The sequence below is a fragment of the Podarcis bocagei genome, assembly GCF_964188305.1.
Source record: "Podarcis bocagei genome assembly, chromosome: 9".
Lineage (NCBI taxonomy): Eukaryota > Metazoa > Chordata > Lepidosauria > Squamata > Lacertidae > Podarcis > Podarcis bocagei.
This window is the reverse complement of record NC_138134.1, coordinates 77,822,389-77,841,449: the sequence shown is the minus strand read 5'-3', so window position 1 is coordinate 77,841,449 and position 19,061 is coordinate 77,822,389. Positions and strand designations below refer to the sequence as shown.

At 43.1% G+C, this 19,061-nt stretch overlaps 2 protein-coding genes across 16 annotated transcripts in view; one reads left to right on the top strand and one right to left on the bottom strand.

Annotated features, from left to right (window-relative positions):
• The window catches only part of LOC308594305 (CD209 antigen-like protein C), a 140,113-nt gene that overhangs the window by 48,556 nt on the left and 72,496 nt on the right, over window positions 1-19,061 (bottom strand). The gene's annotated exons all lie outside the window — the stretch shown is intronic.
• On the top strand, window positions 46-18,891 carry LOC308594326 (CD209 antigen-like protein C). Of its 5 annotated transcripts, none has more exons than XM_081207431.1 (9): window positions 46-156; window positions 634-733; window positions 2,341-2,445; window positions 9,964-10,074; window positions 11,133-11,231; window positions 11,981-12,067; window positions 15,388-15,539; window positions 16,602-16,711; window positions 18,520-18,891. In XM_081207431.1, the coding sequence occupies exons 3-9, from the start codon at window positions 2,355-2,357 to the stop codon at window positions 18,668-18,670; spliced, it is 801 nt and encodes a 266-aa protein (XP_081063557.1). In that variant the 5' UTR covers window positions 46-156; window positions 634-733; window positions 2,341-2,354; the 3' UTR covers window positions 18,671-18,891. The 5 variants fall into 5 exon arrangements, with proteins under 5 accessions (XP_081063557.1, XP_081063556.1, XP_081063559.1 ...); XM_081207430.1 differs by having other exon boundaries at window positions 2,326-2,445; XM_081207433.1 differs by having other exon boundaries at window positions 634-736.

Below are 19,061 nucleotides of genomic sequence, written 5' to 3'. Positions count from 1 at the left end.
ATGATGGGCAGCCAATCAGGAAATGCTATAGCCTAAAGGGGAGGAGTTCTGGAATGCCTGACATCACAAGGGAAGTGGTTCTTCGCAAGTGGGAGGATGAAACAACCTTAAGAAGAAAGTAAAGGAGAGAAAAGATTGTTCCATGACAACACCAAGGTATCCAAACAGAAATAAGTCTGATGGGTGGAATACTTTCCTTACAAGCTATGATATTTGCAGGGTCTCATTCCAGGGCCAAAAGGTCACTAAGAGGGAAAATGATAAACAGCTTTATAAAACTTCAGATAGTTTTTCTCTTTCGAATACTAGAATCCAGTGTCATCCAATGAAACTGAGTGGTGGTATATTCTAGGGCTGCGTACAGGTGCCCTGCTCTGACTCATGGCCCCAGGTTGTAAATCCAGATCCAGATTATGATCCATATCATGATCCAAAAAATACAGTTCTTGAAAAAACTCACTTACTAGCATATCAAGGGCTGCTAGATCAGATGGCTTTGAAACGGGATTAGAAAACAGTCCTCTTCTTTCTTGAAGCCACAGCATCAGATGTCAGGCTGCGTCTTGGCAAAAAACACACAAAATGGCACACCTGGGGAGTCTGGATCACAGCTTCCCTCTGCTTCTTTTTCAGGACCAACAGATGTTCTCCAAAGTCTTGTTAGATTCAAGTGGATTTATATGCGTCCAACTGAGACCGGATCTAGTACTCCATTTTTTCTGATGACCAGGAGGTAGTTGTATAATTAAATGAATATATCTTCCATTAAGGGTGGGGAAGATGTGGCCCTGTGATGGAGGAAGTTGGCACCCAGGAACATCTGAAGACCTCATAGGTCCCACACTATCTATTAAATGGTGAACATCTTACTGGAGTCCTGTAAACTAGATGTCCAGGAGTTATGGTAGAGGAATAGGATGTAAAATGAGAATGTGCTATATTACCTAAAACAATTTTTAAAAATGCCTTGGAATCCTTATGGAACATCTCTTTTGGTTTAAAACTGAGATTGATCCAGCAAAAGAAAATGGAAGACGTTTCAGTTATATTGGACTCAACAACATCTTTATGTTGGATTGTCTAATACTACTATTACTATTACTACTAATTTTTTATTTATACCCTGCCCTCCCCGGCCAGATCCGGGCTCAGGGCGGCTAACACCAGTAAAATTACAATAAAAACACAAGGGGGGGGGACACAAATTTAAAATCCAGGTTAAAATACAATCGAAAATGCAGCCTCATTTTAATAGTAACCCATAGATCAAAACCATAAGGGGAGGGAAACATAATGGTGAGAGTGAGTCCAAACCAAAGGCCAGGCAGAACAGCTCTGTCTTGCAGGCCCTACGGAAAGATGTCAAGTCCCGCAGGGCCCTAGTCTCTTGTGACAGAGTGTTCCACCAAGTCGCGGCCAGTACTGAAAAGGCCCTGGCGTTAGTTGCGACCAATCTAACCACCTTGCAACCTGGGACATGCAAAAAGTTGTCATTTGTGGACCTTAAGGTCCTCTGTGTGGCATACCAGGTGAGGCGGCCCCGTAGGTACATCGGTCCTAGGCTGCATAGGGCTTTAAAGGTCAAAACCAGCACCTTAAACCTGACCCTGTACTCCACCGGGAGCCAGTGCAGTTGGTAAAGCACTGAACGAATGTGATCCCATGGCAAGGATCCCGTAAGGAGACTTGCTAAGGCATTCTGAACCTGCTGGATTTTCTGGGTCAGCTTCAAGGGCAGCCTTAACCGCGTAGAGCGAGTTACAATAATCAAGCCTGGAGGTGACCGTTGCATGGATCACTGTGGCCAAGAAGGGTAAGGGACCAACTGCTTAATACGGCGGAGATGTAAAAATGCCACCTTTGCTGTGGCTGCAACCTGCACCTTCATGGAAAGGGAGGCATCGAAGGTTACATCCAAGCTCTTGACAGAAGGCTTGGGGATGGGGGACTAACTGAGCCCCTGCAAAAGATGGGAGTTGGCTCCCCCACCCCATGTCGTCCCGACCCAGCCAGAGGACCTCTGTCTTCAAAGGATTTAACTTCACCCAGCTCCCACGCAGCCATCAAGCCACAGCTTCCACGGCAACAACACCCTCCCTAGCGCCACCCTCTGTACCCAACCTGAGATAAAGTAACGTAGCCATTGTTGGACTGTGCCCTGAATCCCCACGTCGGCAAGGCGGTGGTTCAAAAGTTCATGATCAACCATGTTGAAGGCTGCTGACAGATCTAAGAGAATCAGCAGTCCCGACGCAACTGACCATCGCCGCTCTATACCTAACATGCTCATGGCCTTAATCTCCATTTGTTGTTGTCTCATTCTAGCTTGTTGTTTCACAGACAAGACTGAGAGGATGGGGAAGCCAGCGCCCGCAAAGCCTGCAGCGCCCGCAAAGCCTGCAAAGGCTGCAGCTCCAGCGGGAGCAGAACAACCAGGAACTGAAGGTCTGTATACAGCACAGTCATATGGGATGAGGTGTCTCTTAAAGTAGAGGAATGCACGGGAAAGGGAAGTTGATGGGGAGACAGGTAGAAAGTGGAACCAGACATGTTGTGCCAGGGAAGAGTGTGGAGAGAAGCCTACGCAGCCACTTGGGTGCCAGAGATCCACTAAGCCCCATAGAAACCCCAGGATTCAGCCCACTCTTTGCTGCTGGCTGTTGTGTTCCTTTACTGTATGCAGTCCGGAATGGCTCTACCATTAGGCAGAATGAGGCAGTTGCCTCAGGTAGCAGGTGCTGGGGTGGGTAGTGATGGGTAGACCACACAAGCTGCACTGCACCTCCTCAGTTAGCCTGCTGCCCCTTCAGCAGCATCAAAACAGAGCCCATGGCCAGCCCAGTAAAGCTTCTGTTTGTGGAATTTGTCGGAGCCCCATATGACCCAGCTGTGATGGCTACTCCTCCAACGTATCTTCGGAACCCATCCAGGCTCTCCTCCAATGGTGATTAAGGACCTAAGCCTTTGAATGAGACTTCAGGCATGCACTCCATTGCACAGAGTACCCAGACAGCAGCAGAAGCAGCCAGAAATATATGCTACATTGCTACTTCATTTCTAACTATGCAAGACAGAAAAGAATATGTCTCTGCTCTCCATGAGAGACAGAAAAAAAAGAAAAGGTCAAAGAAACAGGAAACCAGTAAGATCAACATCCGTCTCCCGTCTCCCGTGAGACTTCCAACAGTCTGGAATGTCAACAGAGTCTTGTGACTCCAAGAACTGCACAGTGGCATAACTGAAACCTAACAGAATTATGTGTACAGAGGGAGTATCTTGTCCAGGGGCATTGGGTATAGGAGGTTCAAGGGGCTTCAGCCATGTAAACATCTTGAGGCAGAGGTCCAAACAAGCTGCAATATTGAGGGGCTCACATCCCCAACCATCGCTGGGCACCCTTTGTGTGCCCCACCCCTGCCCCTGCCCAGAAGACCAGGAGTCAAGAGGAGGCTGGGCCAAGCGAGGGGATCTTCACCTTCTCTCCTCCCAAACTCCACCCGGCAGTCCAGGAGTCGAGAGGAGCCTGGGACAAGTGAGGACAATCTTTGCCTTCATTCCTCCCAGCCTCTGCCTGGTATCCTGGCAGCCGGAGGGGGCTGGGACGAGCGAGGGCGAAGATCGCCTTCTTTGCTCTGCCTCCTCCTCCCTGCCCTATGCCACACTTATACAAATTTCCACATTTACAAAAAGAAAACAGCCAAATACATTTATTCTTCAACTTCCTTTTCCCCCTTCCAGGGTTCCTTCTAATTATTTTCCTCCTGCTACTGCATATTCTAATTACTCCATATAAATTATACGATATACAATATACAATATCTTTATTGTCATTGTCCCATGCAGAACAATGAAATTGAAAAACTACATAAAGCTACTACATACTACATAAAAACTACATAAAACTACATAAAAACTACATAAAACACTCAAAAACCTCTAAAAACTCTGAAACCCCATTTTAAAATACACTATACTATAGAGACCCCTTATGTTATGTTAAGTTATACTTAAGTATAACTTACTCCATATAAATTATTTCCCACTTTCTCCCAACTTAATTATATGCTGCTGAATTTACTTTAATTCTGCTAGCATTTTTATTTCTTAGTTATCAGAAAAGTTTCCTCCAGGACTTCCTGCTGGATATGGATAATGGAGGATGACAGAGACTGCTTGCTCTGAGCAGCCTGATTGCTGTGAGGATCGAAGAATGGGACTCAGGCAAAGCACCTTCTCAAAAAGAGCCTGAAGGAAAAGTTCAGGTTCTGAAGGGTCCGGTGGTGTCAAAATATGCTCTCTAGATTCTCCCAAAGCTCCCTAGGTAGCTGAGAAAGATCCCAGATTGAGCTCAGACACATGGCACAATTGAAGACCCGCAGAAGGCTGCTTCTTGTGCCTCCATTGAAGCAGTGACATCTCCAAACAAAGGAATTTGGACCAATTTGACAAGGCAAGAAAAAGAATTTAAGGTAGTGTCAATAAAACCATTGGATCCAGACTAGGGTGGCACCCCCCCGGATGTGGGTGTTGATCTGCATGGAAAAAATATGCAGGGACTGAATTAAGAATGAGAATGAGAAGTACAGTCTAGTGATTATTTTTACAAGCATTCCAGGCGAAGAATTTTGATTAACTTGTGATTTCTCTAAATCTCTGGATGCAGAATTTTTGTGACTTTATAAATATCTTCCAGCAAGCGGGTCAAATCACAAAGATCTTTAAATGTTGTGGAATGGAAGAGAGGAAAGTGGGACTTTGTGTTTTCCTTTCTTTTTCCTTTTTCCCTTTTAAAAATACATATTTTGTATATATATATATATATATATGCTTTCGTAGATTTTCACGGGTACAGGAATGCAGGTTTTGGTGTCTTCGGGTGTCTTCCCGTGTAAGAGTTGGGGTGTCTAGGCGACGTTTCGACGAGGTCTCACTCGTCATCTTCAGGCTGGTGCTTTCGGCTTCTTGTTACTGGAACAGAGCAGGATCTCAGTGTTTGAGTTCCTATAAATACTGTTGAGGGGGTGTGGTGTATAGCCTCCAACGTTCTGGGCAGAGAGGAAGTTCCCAGGTTAGTGTGCCTTTTCTTCTTTTGTTCATTAATTACTTGAGGGATATCTTGAGTGATTTCTTGAGTGATATTCTGAGTACCACTTAGGAGGGTCATTAGGTGTGGATTAGTTGCTAAAGCTTTCGTGTCTTGACCTCTTGAGCTTGTGAAGAGTTTTTCTGAGAAGATGGCTGTACTGCAAATAGTTGTGCTCTGGCTTGGCTTCGTGTATAGGGGCGAGCTGTGGTTTTGTGCCCTGTGCCAGCCAGATCTGTGTAGGGATTGCAGGGGGGTGCAGCATCCGGAGGTGCCACTATGGTTTGGCTACTGGATGGTGTCTGCAATCCCTACACAGATCTGGCTGGCACAGGGCACAAAACCACAGCTCGCCCCTATACACGAAGCCAAGCCAGAGCACAACTATTTGCAGTACAGCCATCTTCTCAGAAAAACTCTTCACAAGCTCAAGAGGTCAAGACACGAAAGCTTTAGCAACTAATCCACACCTAATGACCCTCCTAAGTGGTACTCAGAATATCACTCAAGAAATCACTCAAGATATCCCTCAAGTAATTAATGAACAAAAGAAGAAAAGGCACACTAACCTGGGAACTTCCTCTCTGCCCAGAACGTTGGAGGCTATACACCACACCCCCTCAACAGTATTTATAGGAACTCAAACACTGAGATCCTGCTCTGTTCCAGTAACAAGAAGCCGAAAGCACCAGCCTGAAGATGACGAGTGAGACCTCGTCGAAACGTCGCCTAGACACCCCAACTCTTACACGGGAAGACACCCGAAGACACCAAAACCTGCATTCCTGTACCCGTGAAAATCTACGAAAGCAAATATATATATATATATATATATATATATATATATATATATATATATATATATATTTCTTTGCCTCCTTTTGATAACCCAAAGGAGATGGACATTGTGAGACTGAATTTCATCTGAATTACTTTGTGGATTGCTGATTTTTTAATTATTATTTTTTTTGGTAATACATAAACTAAGGATGAATTTTTATTTTTATTCACTCTGAGCATTTTTACAATTTTTTATTGGGATCTGATGGGGTTAGATACTAACTGGTGACAAAGGGTGGAAATATAGTGATATAGTGACACAGTGCAGCCCAAAAACTAATTGCAGGGTCTTTTTTATTTCCTTTTTAAGTATTTCCCTATAATAAAGGAAAGATCACCATCTAGTGACATTATGATATGGCTATGGCTAAAGTCGGAAAGAAACCACCTCCAGGCCCATCACAACACCAAGTCAGATAAAAGGTTTAATTGTAGAAGGAGACACAAATTTGACATTAGAATTTCAATAGAAATGAGAAAAGAGATGGGGGAGGGTATACAGAGACTAGGACAGAAGGCTGATTTTAATGCGCAGGCAGTCCAAAACTTATCAGCAGAAATTGCAGAACTGTCACATAAAACTTCAGAAATAGAGAAAACCGTACAGGATTTAAAGGTGAAAACATCCAGCTTGGAGGAATCATTTAAGAAAGTAGAAGGGGAGGTAAGAGAAACAAAGAGGAGCAAGAAAGAATGAGGGGGGATGCTGAAGCAATCAAATTGCTTTATGAACAGACTCTGGATGAGATCACAGTTATGGAAGCACATCTAAAAGATTTGATTCTTAGTTTGAGATTTGCCAGAAGATACGACAGTGGAATTAAGTGAAAAAATAATGAAAGAACTTGAGAATTTGATTGAAATGGGTGAAGAAACTGTTAAAGTGGCAGTGGATAGATCTTTTCATGTAAAATCAAGATATGCTAAAGCAAAAAGTCTGTCGGGTGATTGGTTTTTTAAAAATTCAAAGAGATTTAAAGACAGAGTAATACAGAAGCACTATCAGAAAAATCTCAGGATGATGACCAGAGAATAATTTTGAAAGAAATCCTGATGGGACTACTTCGGAAAGGAGCAAATTACAAATATCTGATGGACACACCGTGATAAAACAAAATCGCTTTTCATTGGGAATACCCTGATGGAGTCTCCTTTATATTTAAAGGGTGAAAGTAGAGATGTAGAGATCCCACAGAAGCAGATAAATTCTGGAGAAAATATGGAAAAGAATTAGCAGGAGAAAGAGCATTTGGTTTGGAGCCAAAACATGAAGAAGAATCAACAGAGGGCTAGAAGAGAGATAAATGAATAAAGGACAAAATGGCATTGATAATCCTAATGTGGAATGTAAATGGACTCAATAATAAAACAAAAAGGGTAGGGATTGAACATGTGGTAAAAATAAATAAATTTGAACGTGATTTGCTCTCAGGAAATGCATATTGCGATGAAACACAGAAGAATTCTGATCAATAAAAGGTTATTGAAAGGACTTTGTGACCTCTGACTATACAAACAAAAGAGGCATAGTAATGTATACAAAAACCAGAATTAGATCCAAAACAATTATTTAAAGATGAGTAAGGAAGAATACTGATAATACAGATAACATCACATGGAGAGAGAAAAAAAAAGAATATTAATAGATGTAGATGCACCAAATGACAACAAATCTGACTTTTAAAAGAGAAATCTTATTCGAATATACGAATGAAAAGATAATGTTGATGGTAGACATGAATGGTGTAGCTTCGGTGGAATGGGACAGCACTATAAGAGGAAGCGATACAAAAGAAGGGAAGCTACCTAAGGCCTTTTTCAGATGACAGAAAATGTAAGTCTAATTGATATGTGGAGAGAGAAACACCCACTGGACAGACAATTTACATTTTACTTGTCTGAGAATAATTCAGCGAGTTGAACAAACTCTGTATGGACTTCTAGAAATTTGTACACTAAGGTAAAGAAGGTAGAAATTCTACCCAGGACATTATCAGATCACAACTCTATTATTATGGAATTAAGAACAGAGCAAAATTGCTGATTCAGACTAAATGAGAATTTATTAATCAAGAGATATTAGAAAAGGGGGGAATATTAAGAGATTGTTTTGAAATCAATCTGAATCAGGAGACAATTTGAAAGTGGTATGGGATGCAAGTAGAGGAGTCTAAAGACTTTTTTTAAAGAAGTGGTTTAATAACTGCCTCTTTCAGTGGGTCTGAGAAGGCTACCTCACAGAGAGAAGCATTCACCACCCCACGGAGCCCATTGCCCAGCCCTTCCCGGCTCACTTTTATGCGCCAGGATGGGCAAGGATCAAGGAGACAGGTGGTTGGTTTCACTCATCCAAGCAGCCTGTCCACATCCTCGGAGGTAACAGATTGGATGAGCAAGTAAAAAGGATGAGCAAGTAAAATCCTCAGTGATACACTGGGCAACTGATATCAGTCATAATATAGACATGGAAGCATGGGAATGATTGTGGAGTATGGATATAAAAGTCACAGCATGCTATGGTTTAAGAGAAAATTATATGAAAATGATGTCTTGTTGGTATCTAACAGTGAGTACACTGGCAAAAATGTATAAATCTAAATCAAACAAGTGTTGGCAATGTAACGAGAAAGAAGGTTCTTATTATCATATGTGGTGGTCTTGTAGTAAGGTTAAAGCTTACTGGGAAATGATCTACAATTAATTGAAAAGGATGTTCAAAATAACTTTTGTAAAAAAACAAACCCAGAAACTTTTCTTTCTTTCTTTCTTTCTTTCTTTCTTTCTTTCTTTCTTTCTTTCTTTCTTTCTTTCTTTCTTTCTTTCTTTCTTATATATATATTTATTAAAGATTTCTTGGTTAACAAAAGTATGTGCAAAGTCTCTTATTTTTCAAGTTACACTTTCTACAGATCAGTTTCATTTGTTGAGACATTAGTGTTGTATTAGGGAGAAAAGGGGGTAAGAAGTGAAGGGGGAAATGGTGAGTCAGGTAGGGTCGGGTGCCAATGTTTCACCTCAGATCATATAAATCTTTCACCTTTTGAAGCTTTTCTTTTGGGAATTATAAGGACAGAACTACCCAAATTGTATAGAAATTCATTTATGTATGCTACTACAGCAGGAAGAATGCTACTTGACCCAAAGTGGAAAGAAGCAGAAGTTTCAGCAAAGGAGAAACGGCTACAAAAACTTATGGAATATGTGTGAGCATTAAATGCCCATTTCCAGATAGTAAATTCAGTCCTTTACAGCAGAATGCAGAAGAAGCAACTGTGGTTGGAATAGTAACACCAAAGGTTTTATTTATAAAGCAAATAACAAAACAACAAGAGGACACTCACATCCTTCTTCTTCAGCAGAGGAGCAGAGAGAGAGAGAGAGCAGAGAGAGGGAGGAGACATTTAAATAGTTCCCTTACTCCTACATCAATTAAGTAAATAAAGGCAACCTGCAACATTGTGCAATGTGAGAATGAGATATTATAATACCAACAATATGCATAAATGGCAAAAGTTACGGGAAGAATTAGAAATCGAGATAAGAAACTTTTTATAAAGGAATGGAAATGGTTTATTGAATATTTACAGATAAGTTGAAAACAGATAAAAACATTAGGATTATGATAATAATGTGCAGTTTCATAAGAATATATACAGGTATTTAAAGTAGATAATTCAATGAGCAAGTTAAATAAATTGGGATATGCAGAAGATATTAAAAAATAAATTTAAGGAACCACAGAAAGGGGAGAAAGGAAGTCAAACTTTGAAATGTTAAAATGATTGTAAAACTAATGAAATCTATAAACTTGAAAAGTATAGATTAAAACTTTTTAAAAAACAAAAAAGATGGAAAAGTTTCCTCAAGCAGCAAGGCATCTCGCCTTGCTTTCTCCATCTCCTTAGCTTCCCAAGGACCCACCCCCTGAACCACTGAATGTTTCTTGCTAATGGCTACCACAGTGTATGAAAATCCTTTTTTCTGGGGTGGCAATGATATGTTGGCTACTGATGGCTAAAGCAGAATTCTCTTTCTTCAAGCATCTGGTTTTCAGAAGTTTGTAGCCTTCATAAAATCTCCCACGGGTGAATACGTTATCGTATTTATGATGATCCTCTTAACTGCGTTGACACTGCTGCTTTTCCTGCTATGTAAGTACATAATTGGCGTACTTTGCTACTACTGTCCTGGGCTTTGCTTGAATGCCAATAGCATTTCCAAAAAGAGATGGTAGGATCCAGTTTCCATTTACCCCATTTACCCGCTCTCTTTGATATCAGGGAGGGAGTTACAGCTGTCACCCACTGAAAGCAATGACACTGTTTTGTTCTCCCTGAATAAGTGAGTTCCAGCATTTGGAACAGAAGCACAGGCTAACACAAGTCCCTGGGACACCCTGGGCAATTCCCTTTCCCAGTTGCCATTCTCTGCTCCTTTCCCAACTAATCCTCATTTGCTTTGGAAGACCCCCCATTCCTGATCCTCGCCAGCCTGCCCTCTGCTAGGGCTCCAGTCCCTTGAAGGAAAGTGCTTGGGGAAAACAGGCTGCAGAGGATAAGGCCATGGCCAAAGTGGGTGGGTCCAGAGCCTACCTAAATATCTAGATATATGCAGGACTTTTTTCAGCTGAAATTGATCAGGATGCTGTTCTGGCCCCTCTCAGGTGGGCGCCATTGCCATTTTAAGAGAAGAAGGGAGGCATTCATGCTGAGTTCCAGCACCTCTTTTTGTAGAAAAATAGCACTGGATAGATGAGCCCTTGACCTATTTGAACACCTAATTCATTTTTAAAGGGCACTTGAACGTAAGCAAAGCTGGGGGGGGGTCAAATGATCCAAGAATTTGCATATTTTAAGCATGTGGCAGAGCATGAGGCAGCCTGGCAAATGCAAGACTGTGGGACAAAGAGGACAGGTGTATCTAGACAACCAACAAGCTAAAGCTCTCAAAGGAAGGCCAAACCATCTGATGACAGAAGTAACAGGCCAAATTGAAACAGCGGCTGCCCTGCTGGTCTGAAGTCCTACCAAGAGCTGAGAGCAGGAAATATTAATAGAAGTCATATTCATGGTTTTGTTGATTTGATTTCTTATCTGCGTTACAAGTCATCAATTTAAATTCAATATTAAAAGTAGTTTGAAACCAAGTATCCCCTCCCCCAGGTAGTCAGACATTTTAATCATTTCTTTTCTACCTACTTTATCCTTAGATCAAAAGGAAGTGAAAATAAGAACTGAGTTTCAAATGGCAATGGATATGATTCGGACCTTTGTTGTTGGGCTTGATTCAATCCATGAAGACAAGGATGGTAAGCATTTTTTTATCACAGTTTCATTGCTCAGCAGGAAGAAAAGCAGATGGTTGTGATTCTCACATCCCCCCACTAGAAATGCTGTCCTTCCCCATCAAACTGTAATTCACAGTGTTTGTGCTGCTGCAAGATTTTAGCACTGGCACAAGGGGACTTTGCCCCCACTTCTCCCTGCATGCCATCACCAAAGCTGCTCTGCAGGGTGGGGAACAGATTGGAGGGAAAGGGGCGGAAGATTGCATTGCGCAAGGAGAAATTCCTGCACTGACATAATGTCCTCCTTAGAATTATGTGGAATGCAACACAATATTCATCAGAAAAAGAGTTTTGGCGCCTCTATTTTCTTAGATCTCACAAAGCATAACAGAAACCTGCAGAGTATTTTTTGTATATTTGGCTTTACTGTGGGACTCGAGGTGGGAATTGTTTTGTGACCCAGTGATTCCCAGCAGAAAAGGAGGATATAGGAGAGGAACATTAGAGATATTTCATGAGGCAGTTTTAATATGAGAATAGGATAGTGGATTGCATGGGTCTTTGGTCTGATCCAGCTGCCGGGGTCTTCTGAGGCTTCTCATTGGTGATCTCAGCCACAGAGAATCAAGTCTGTCCTCATATTCATAAGAACCCGATCCTGGAGCTCTGCTTCTTGTTTCAGGCTAGAGTGTTTGAAAATGTTTGAAAATGGTTCTTAATATTTGCAGATTGTTATACTCTTTTGCCTTGAACTATTTCAAATCTTTTAGACTTCGGAATACTCGCTGTAGCTCAAAACAAATCAGAGGAAATGCGGTATCTTGCCAACAAAAATGATGAACTGCAAAAAGTAATTGGTAAGCTACCCTGTGATGCTGAAGAATTGTAGTGCAGTGAGAACCTGCCCTGAGTCTGTGCCAGTTGAATGTCCCTCCTCTGGCTGAATACTCTTAGAGCCAGAACAGAGTGCTGCCCTCCTTTGCATCCAGCCACCCTAGGGAAACATCAGAGATATTCAGTTCAGCTCTCCTGAACTTTTGAATTGATTTAGCCTATATGGTTAGGAAAGAAAAGACTTTGCCATTCTTTGCTATAACAGACAATCAAAACAGGTCAGCTGAAAGACCTGTCTTTTATTATGTTCACTCATGAGAGCCCCGCCTCTGCAGAGACAATCAAAAGAGGTCAACTGAAAGAGAGAGATTCATGAGCAGCACTTCAAAGGCAACTTCCGCCAACTTGGTCAGAGAGACTGCTGGGCAGTGGGGTGGTTGGTGCAACAGTAAAATCTCTCTCCTGTTTCACAAGCCCATCATCAGAAAGCGTAAAGTGATTATAAAATTGTCTATAAAGCTTTAGATGCGAGAGCAAAGAATGGGAATGAATGCATATCACATCACTTGTGCATAAAAAGCAAGCTAAAGATGTTCAGCACCAAAGCACACATTTTGTGAGAGTGGTTGTCAGGGCTGCCTCAGGTCTCAGCTCACAAAAGACCAACGCCAAGCTCTTCTTATGTACAAGGATGTTTATTGCAGTTCATTATTGGTTCCACAACCGAGGCGCGCAGCCCCGCGTCTCTTAGCCTAGACGTTTGAAGTCCCCTCTGAATCGGTCCCGCCTCTACACCAGTTTAAGAGGCTTGTGCTAGTCCACCTCTTCCTGTCCTTTCTTTTCCGCAGGGTCTTCCTGCCCCCCTGGGTTCCTTCCCTCCTGCTCTCTCCTGACACGGATTCCTCAGATGCCTGCTCCCCCCTCCTTCGTGCTTTGGGGCCAGGCTCCTCCTCCGGGCTCTCTGCATTTCCGCGCGCCTCCACATTTGAACTTGGCGCGCGTTCGCTACCCCTGACCTTCCTCTTGACAGTTATACTGCTCCCTGTACTACTCTCCGCCCCTTCCGGCAGGACGTCCTGCCCCGATCTCCTTCCCCCATCTCCTTCCTGCTCTGCTCCGTGTGTCACACTGGGAACTCCACCCTCTTCACTCCGTTCCTGCTGGGAAGCCGACCCCGATTTCCCACTCCCACTCGGGGTTTCCCTGCTGCTTCCCTGCTCCTGGCATGTCCCCCCTGTGACCCCCCTCGGCTTGACCAGGGGCGCCCCCTTCTGGGAATCCTCCGATTCACTTGAGAGACTCATGGAAGACCTCAAGTCATTGTCATCCTCTTCCTCACTGTCCTGGGATTCTTCCCCATCGCTCTCCGTCTCCCCCCTCACCTGTGCCTCTGTCCCTGAACCCCTGACAGTGGTATAATGCCATTTCCCCTCTTTCTCTTTGACCTTTGGAAATTTGATTGCTTTTAAAGACATTGTTCCAAAACCAGGTCTAAATCCTGATTGACATGGATCTAGAAAAGTAGTTTTCTCCAAGAGCATCTGGATCTGGTCCACAACCACCCGCTCAAGAACCTTGCCCAGGAAGGGGAGATTAGCAACCGGCAGGCAGTTACTTAGATTTTCTGAGCACAGCGAATATTTCTTCAGGCCTGCCTTCAAGCAGGCTGGGAGCAGCCCCTCTTGTAAAGAGGCATTAATCACCTTTCTAGTCCAGCCAGCTGTCCCCTCCCTGCTAGTTTGTATCAGCCACAAGGGGCAGGGTCCAGTGTACAAGTGGTTGTCCTGACGGATCCAAGGACCTTGTCCACATTCTTGAACCTTGTTGGATAACTGCCCGGGTCCAGCACATTTCCCTGTGCCAGAAATCCCGGCCGGCAGCAGAGCAGCAGCGTGTGCTTGATGTGTGAGTGAAGAGAGAGTCCAAAGGCTGTTTGTGCCTACTCTAAACAGCTTCATTTACACAGACAGATAAAACAAACAATCCCACTGGAGCCATAGCATTTATCTCTGACTCTTCTCCGGTGAGAAGTGAAAGTAACTTCACAGGCAAAGAACTCAGCTCCTGGATGTAGGAAGCTCCTCCCCAGATGCAGGACACATAGAGGTTAACCCTATAACCACCAAACCTCACAAACCTTACCGACTGAAACATGCCCAACACAATGGAAACAGACTCTGCTCTTTGAGAGTTGTCTGCTGTAATAGCAGGGTGGGTCAAGATGCCAGGGGATGCAAGCAATTTTATCCACAAATGCTTTGCAAGCAAGTCACAGAAAGCTGCTTTCAGTTGTATCATCTCCTTTGGGCCAGACTGTAGCAGGCCCCACACTACCTGGGAAGGAAAACTCTGCTGGATAGCACAATGGAGGAAGCAAAGCAAGGCTTCTTTGTATCCTTCACTGCCACTTGGAAGGTTCGAGGATGAACCCTCACCAGTAGTTGAATGCATTCAACCAGATTTTTCCTCCACTTGCGTTCAAGCCATCTCCCAACTTCTTTTTTCGCCCTCTCCTCTGCAGTATACTAGGGGGCAAAACAGGCTGCATGAAGCGGGAGAGAGTACTCAGGGCCAATTGTGTCCATGGCCCAAGCCAAGGCAGGGGGGCTTCTGGGTAGTTGTGCCCACCTTGTGGCACTCCCTCCCCCCAGATGTGTTTTAATTTTTTGGAAGTAGCCTAGAGTGGTTGGGGGGAAACCCAGTCAGATGGGCAGCATATACTTTGTTGTTGTTATACGGTTGTTCCAGAGATCAGCCAAAACTCAGCAGGAGCACCTGTCAGATCAGCTGGAAAATCCCCCAGAGCCATTTGGAAGCCCACTGGATTTGGAAGCCCACTAGATCCATCCTGTGAGCTCCAGCAGGGAGAATGCTTGGGAGCAAACTGGGTGGTAAACCAGCAGAATCCCTCATCTGTCCCAGTTGCCCAATGCCAGGAACCTACATCCTAAATTCCCCTCCCCCCTCCATAACTCAACAGAGGGCCTGGAAAGAGAAAGAGAATTTTGATAAACCACAACTACTCCCCCTTCCCAACCTTCAAGTCTGCCCTGATTCTGCCCTGAGTATCCAGGTGGAAACAAGTAGGTTAGGTTCTTGACTGCACTCCCTGTTCCAGCTATGCCCACCCAGGTATTTACTGCAGCATCAACATGGGTTGAAGAGTTAATGTTTTTCTTGTTTTAAGATTTCTGAGCTTCCCAGATGAATATTATCACGTGAAGACGGAAATGAAATTAATAAAAATAATTGAAATCTGCACAGGAATACAAGGTGGTTCCCCTTAAATTCCCTATCTTGTTTTCTTTTTCTGATCTTCCTGCATATCTGGCTTGACTCGAAGAGCACCTTACTGAAAATTTGAATGAGGGTTGGTTTGTATATCAAAGGACAATGTATTTCCTTTCTCGTGACCAAGACTCATGGGCAGATTCCAAAAAAAAATGTGAGGGGCAAGGCGCCAAGCTCATGTCTGTGGAAACAAGGGAAGAACAGGTGAGCATCAAACCTAAGTATAGGAATGGTAGGGGATCTTCTTGAGCCAAAGGGCTCCTATCATCACTATCCATTTAGGAAGGTTACATGTACCTGTATGCAGCCAAGACAGCAATTCCATCAGTCAAGCCAAGGGGTGGGAGGGGCAGGGAGAGCTGCTACCATCTGGGACTCAGTAAGGTTTCTTGGAGCTGCTGAGCTCTAAATAGAATGAAGCTGGCAGTCAGGAAGGAGATCTTCAAGGAGGAGGAAGAGGAGGAGTAGATACTTCAGAGGCATCTATCTCTTGGATTCTCTGTAAATTCTTCCTCTGCTCTTTGAGATGTATTGAGTGCTTAAACAAACATTTCCCTCACCACGCTAACCTTCTGGCAGGAGAGTATCATGGAGATGACTCTAGAGGAGCGTGCAAGGTATATCCATCTCCCAGCCCTTAGCCCAGGCAGAGGGGCTACTGGGGTGCTGCAAGGCACAGACATGGGTGAGATCCCATCATCATGCCATCAAGCATACCACAACCGGACTGATTCCAGTGTCTCTGGAACCAACCATCAAACATGGATGCAGAAATTGGAGTATTTGACGCACAGGTCACTGTCCTGCTAGGTGGTTCCAAGACCAACTGTTCTCTGGCACAGTCATTTACAGTATCTGGAAATTATAACTCTGTGTCATGACTGGAAGACATATGTAGTCAGTCTCGCTGAGGGCAGGTGAAGTTCCCCTTCACTACAATATTTCCTCTTTGGGATGCTTCCTTGATTCCATCACCATCATCTTCGTCATTCATCATCATCATCATCACCATCAGCATCATAATTTGGATCAGGGGGACAATACCACATCCAGTATATGGAATTATTACTGGAGATGGGAATACAATGTATAGTTTTGATCACTTTCCCCTAAAATTTGGATTGCGTCTTCAAATGTGATACCTTCTCCTTTTAAAATGTGTTTGTTTTATGCCTGTTGAATTCCTGTAAAGGGCTATAGTCTCCCAGAGAAAGGGACATTGTCTTAAAAGATTTTATTTGTTCTTTCTCAACACCCCTACCCTAGTTTTTTATAAACGAGCAAGTACAAAAGCGTAAGAAGTTTTTTTGGTTTGGAGTCTTTAAAAACCAGGCAAAGAAATGGTGGTGGCTGGCAGGAATAGAGGCTACAATCACGTAAGTTTCTGCAGAAACATATGTTAATGGCATGCATTCCAAAAAGTTGCAGATTCTATTTACATATTTCATTCTTTCCCTTTCCAAATATATTTTGCTATGCAATTTTCTCTACTACCAAAGATCTAAATATGTACTTCTCCACATCATTGCCCAGATGAGCGGCTGCTGCTTCTCACTAGGTTGGAGAGGCAGGAAGGCTACTCTTCCTGCTTCTCTAACCTAATGAACGTGGTGATTCGGAATAGGCTGAAGGCAGGCTTTTAAATGGTTTGTGCTCCTTAGTTCAGCTTCAAAAGGACTTGCAGGAACCTAAAGCTGAGCAACACTGCCAGCTGGCAGTTTAAGACACTTCATGGTTCTCTTTAAATATCTAACAACTCTTTTCAGCTTGTGTGGATGGATGTACAAGGTCAGAGTAAGATCTCACTCATCCACAGCTTGGTAGTAGAACAGAGAACTGGACTGGCATTTATTACCAAGGCTGCATTAACAGAGGGCTGCTTTCAATTTTGCAAGATCTCCTGGAACAAAATCCAATGACATTCATCTTCATTGATGCACCCAGTACCAACCACAAATCCTTTTTGACAAAGGTATTGAGTAAACTTTACAAACAGGCAGTGGGGTTGTATAATACTAGCTGGGAAATTAAACCCTTGTATGCCAGCGGTTCCCGGTTAGCTAAGTACTGCAGACCCCTTCATTTTCAAAAGCCGCGCCATGGGCCACCGTACCTTTGAACATTTTGATATCTCTGTGGCAGTTTTAGTTATGTGAATGACACCATGAAACCCCTGGGTGGGTGGTCCGTGGACCACCAATTGGGAGCCACTACTGTATGTGATCTTAGACTTGATCACCCAACATCTCGTGGGAGTAAAAAACACCTACTATTACTAGTAATATAAATTTAATAGATTTACAGAGAGCTAAAAATGAGGAAGTTATCACAGAATGAGTTTATCACAAACTTTTAGTGCTGTGTAGTGGGACTTGATTCAGGATACAATGGACACTGGAGAATGCAAGTGACAATAAGAGTGAGGCTAGGGTGATACCTTTGTCAACTATGGATAATTGATTAAACTTAGAATCAGCATGTAAGATTTAGATAAGATATATATGTGAGAGATATCATCTCATTTCAGACAACTGTATAATGGCTTTGTGGTTATAGATTATATTTTGTATTTCATTTGTAGACATAGCTATTTTTGTTTCTGTATAGTGTCATTGCTCTCCTCATGCATGGGGTGGGTGATGGATGTGAGATGAGGTGGATGAAGGTGGATGCAAATCTAACATGGTTTTAATATGCTCAGAACAATCACTACTGTGCTAACTCTGCTACTTGAGAGTAAGGATCTGTCAACACTTACAACGGTCCAGAGCAGATCTGAGGAGGATGTGGGTGCATATGGAAAGGAGAGAGGGCCAGTTCTGTTGCAGAAATGGAAATCCTGGCAATAGCAGAAGTACTGCATTGGATACTGCCCAAACTAAATTGACTGAAAGTTCTTGTGTGTACCTCTGAGCCTTCCAAAGTGACAGCCTCACTTTTTGTAGTTTCCTATGAGAAATCACTTCATGTGAAAAGAAAAGAGGCAGTCTTGACCCACAGTTGTTGTTGTTGTTTTCCTTACATGGTTAGAATTCTAAAATCTGGGGAGAAATATCCATCCCAATTGTGGGTAGATGTTTAGAGAGAAAGAGCTGGACCTCTTTTTAATGGTAGAAGGCATGGGGAGCACATGAGGAAGTTGACATCCAATCTTGACTGATCAGTGCTGCTGTTTTCTTTTCAGGTACTGGAAAAAAGATGAGCCTAAAAACGAAGACAGAAATCATTGTGCTGCAATTGGCCTTGATTGCGATAGGGATTGCTGGATCGCATTACACTGTGAGCAACGCATAGGGTACATTTGTAAGAAGGTGCCTAGTGATGTTTGGCTCTAAGAAGACACTTTAAGATGAATGAAACTGGATCTCATGATCACTACACAAAAACAAAACCAGGAGATCACTCCACCTCACTGTTTTAATGCACAATCCACACTCTGCCATCTAGGTTATATGACTCTTTGGCATCAGCACTCAAAAACACCTTGAAAAGAAATCATTCTGGAAACTCAAATGTAGATGGCTACAAAAATAAAGAATGGAAGCATCCAGTCATAGCCTGTTTTCTGTTTAATGTATTTATTTGCAATGCATGCCAGTATTTTTTTCCTTACTCTGTGTGTTTGATGCCCCATTGCCCCTTCTGATCTCCATGGTTGCTACCTTACAAGGCACATAAGGACAACCATGCATGCCAGGCAATGAGAATGGGGGCCACCCAGCGTTT

Coding starts and splice junctions, on each gene's coding strand:
- LOC308594326 (XM_081207431.1), top strand. CDS start 2,355: ATGGGGAAGCCAGCGCCCGCAAAGCCTGCAGCGCCCGCAAAGCCTGCA. Junction 2,446..9,963: donor AGAACAACCAGGAACTGAAG/GTCTGTATACAG, acceptor TCTTTCTTCAAG/CATCTGGTTTTCAGAAGTTT. Junction 16,712..18,519: donor GGAATAGAGGCTACAATCAC/GTAAGTTTCTGC, acceptor TTTTCTTTTCAG/GTACTGGAAAAAAGATGAGC.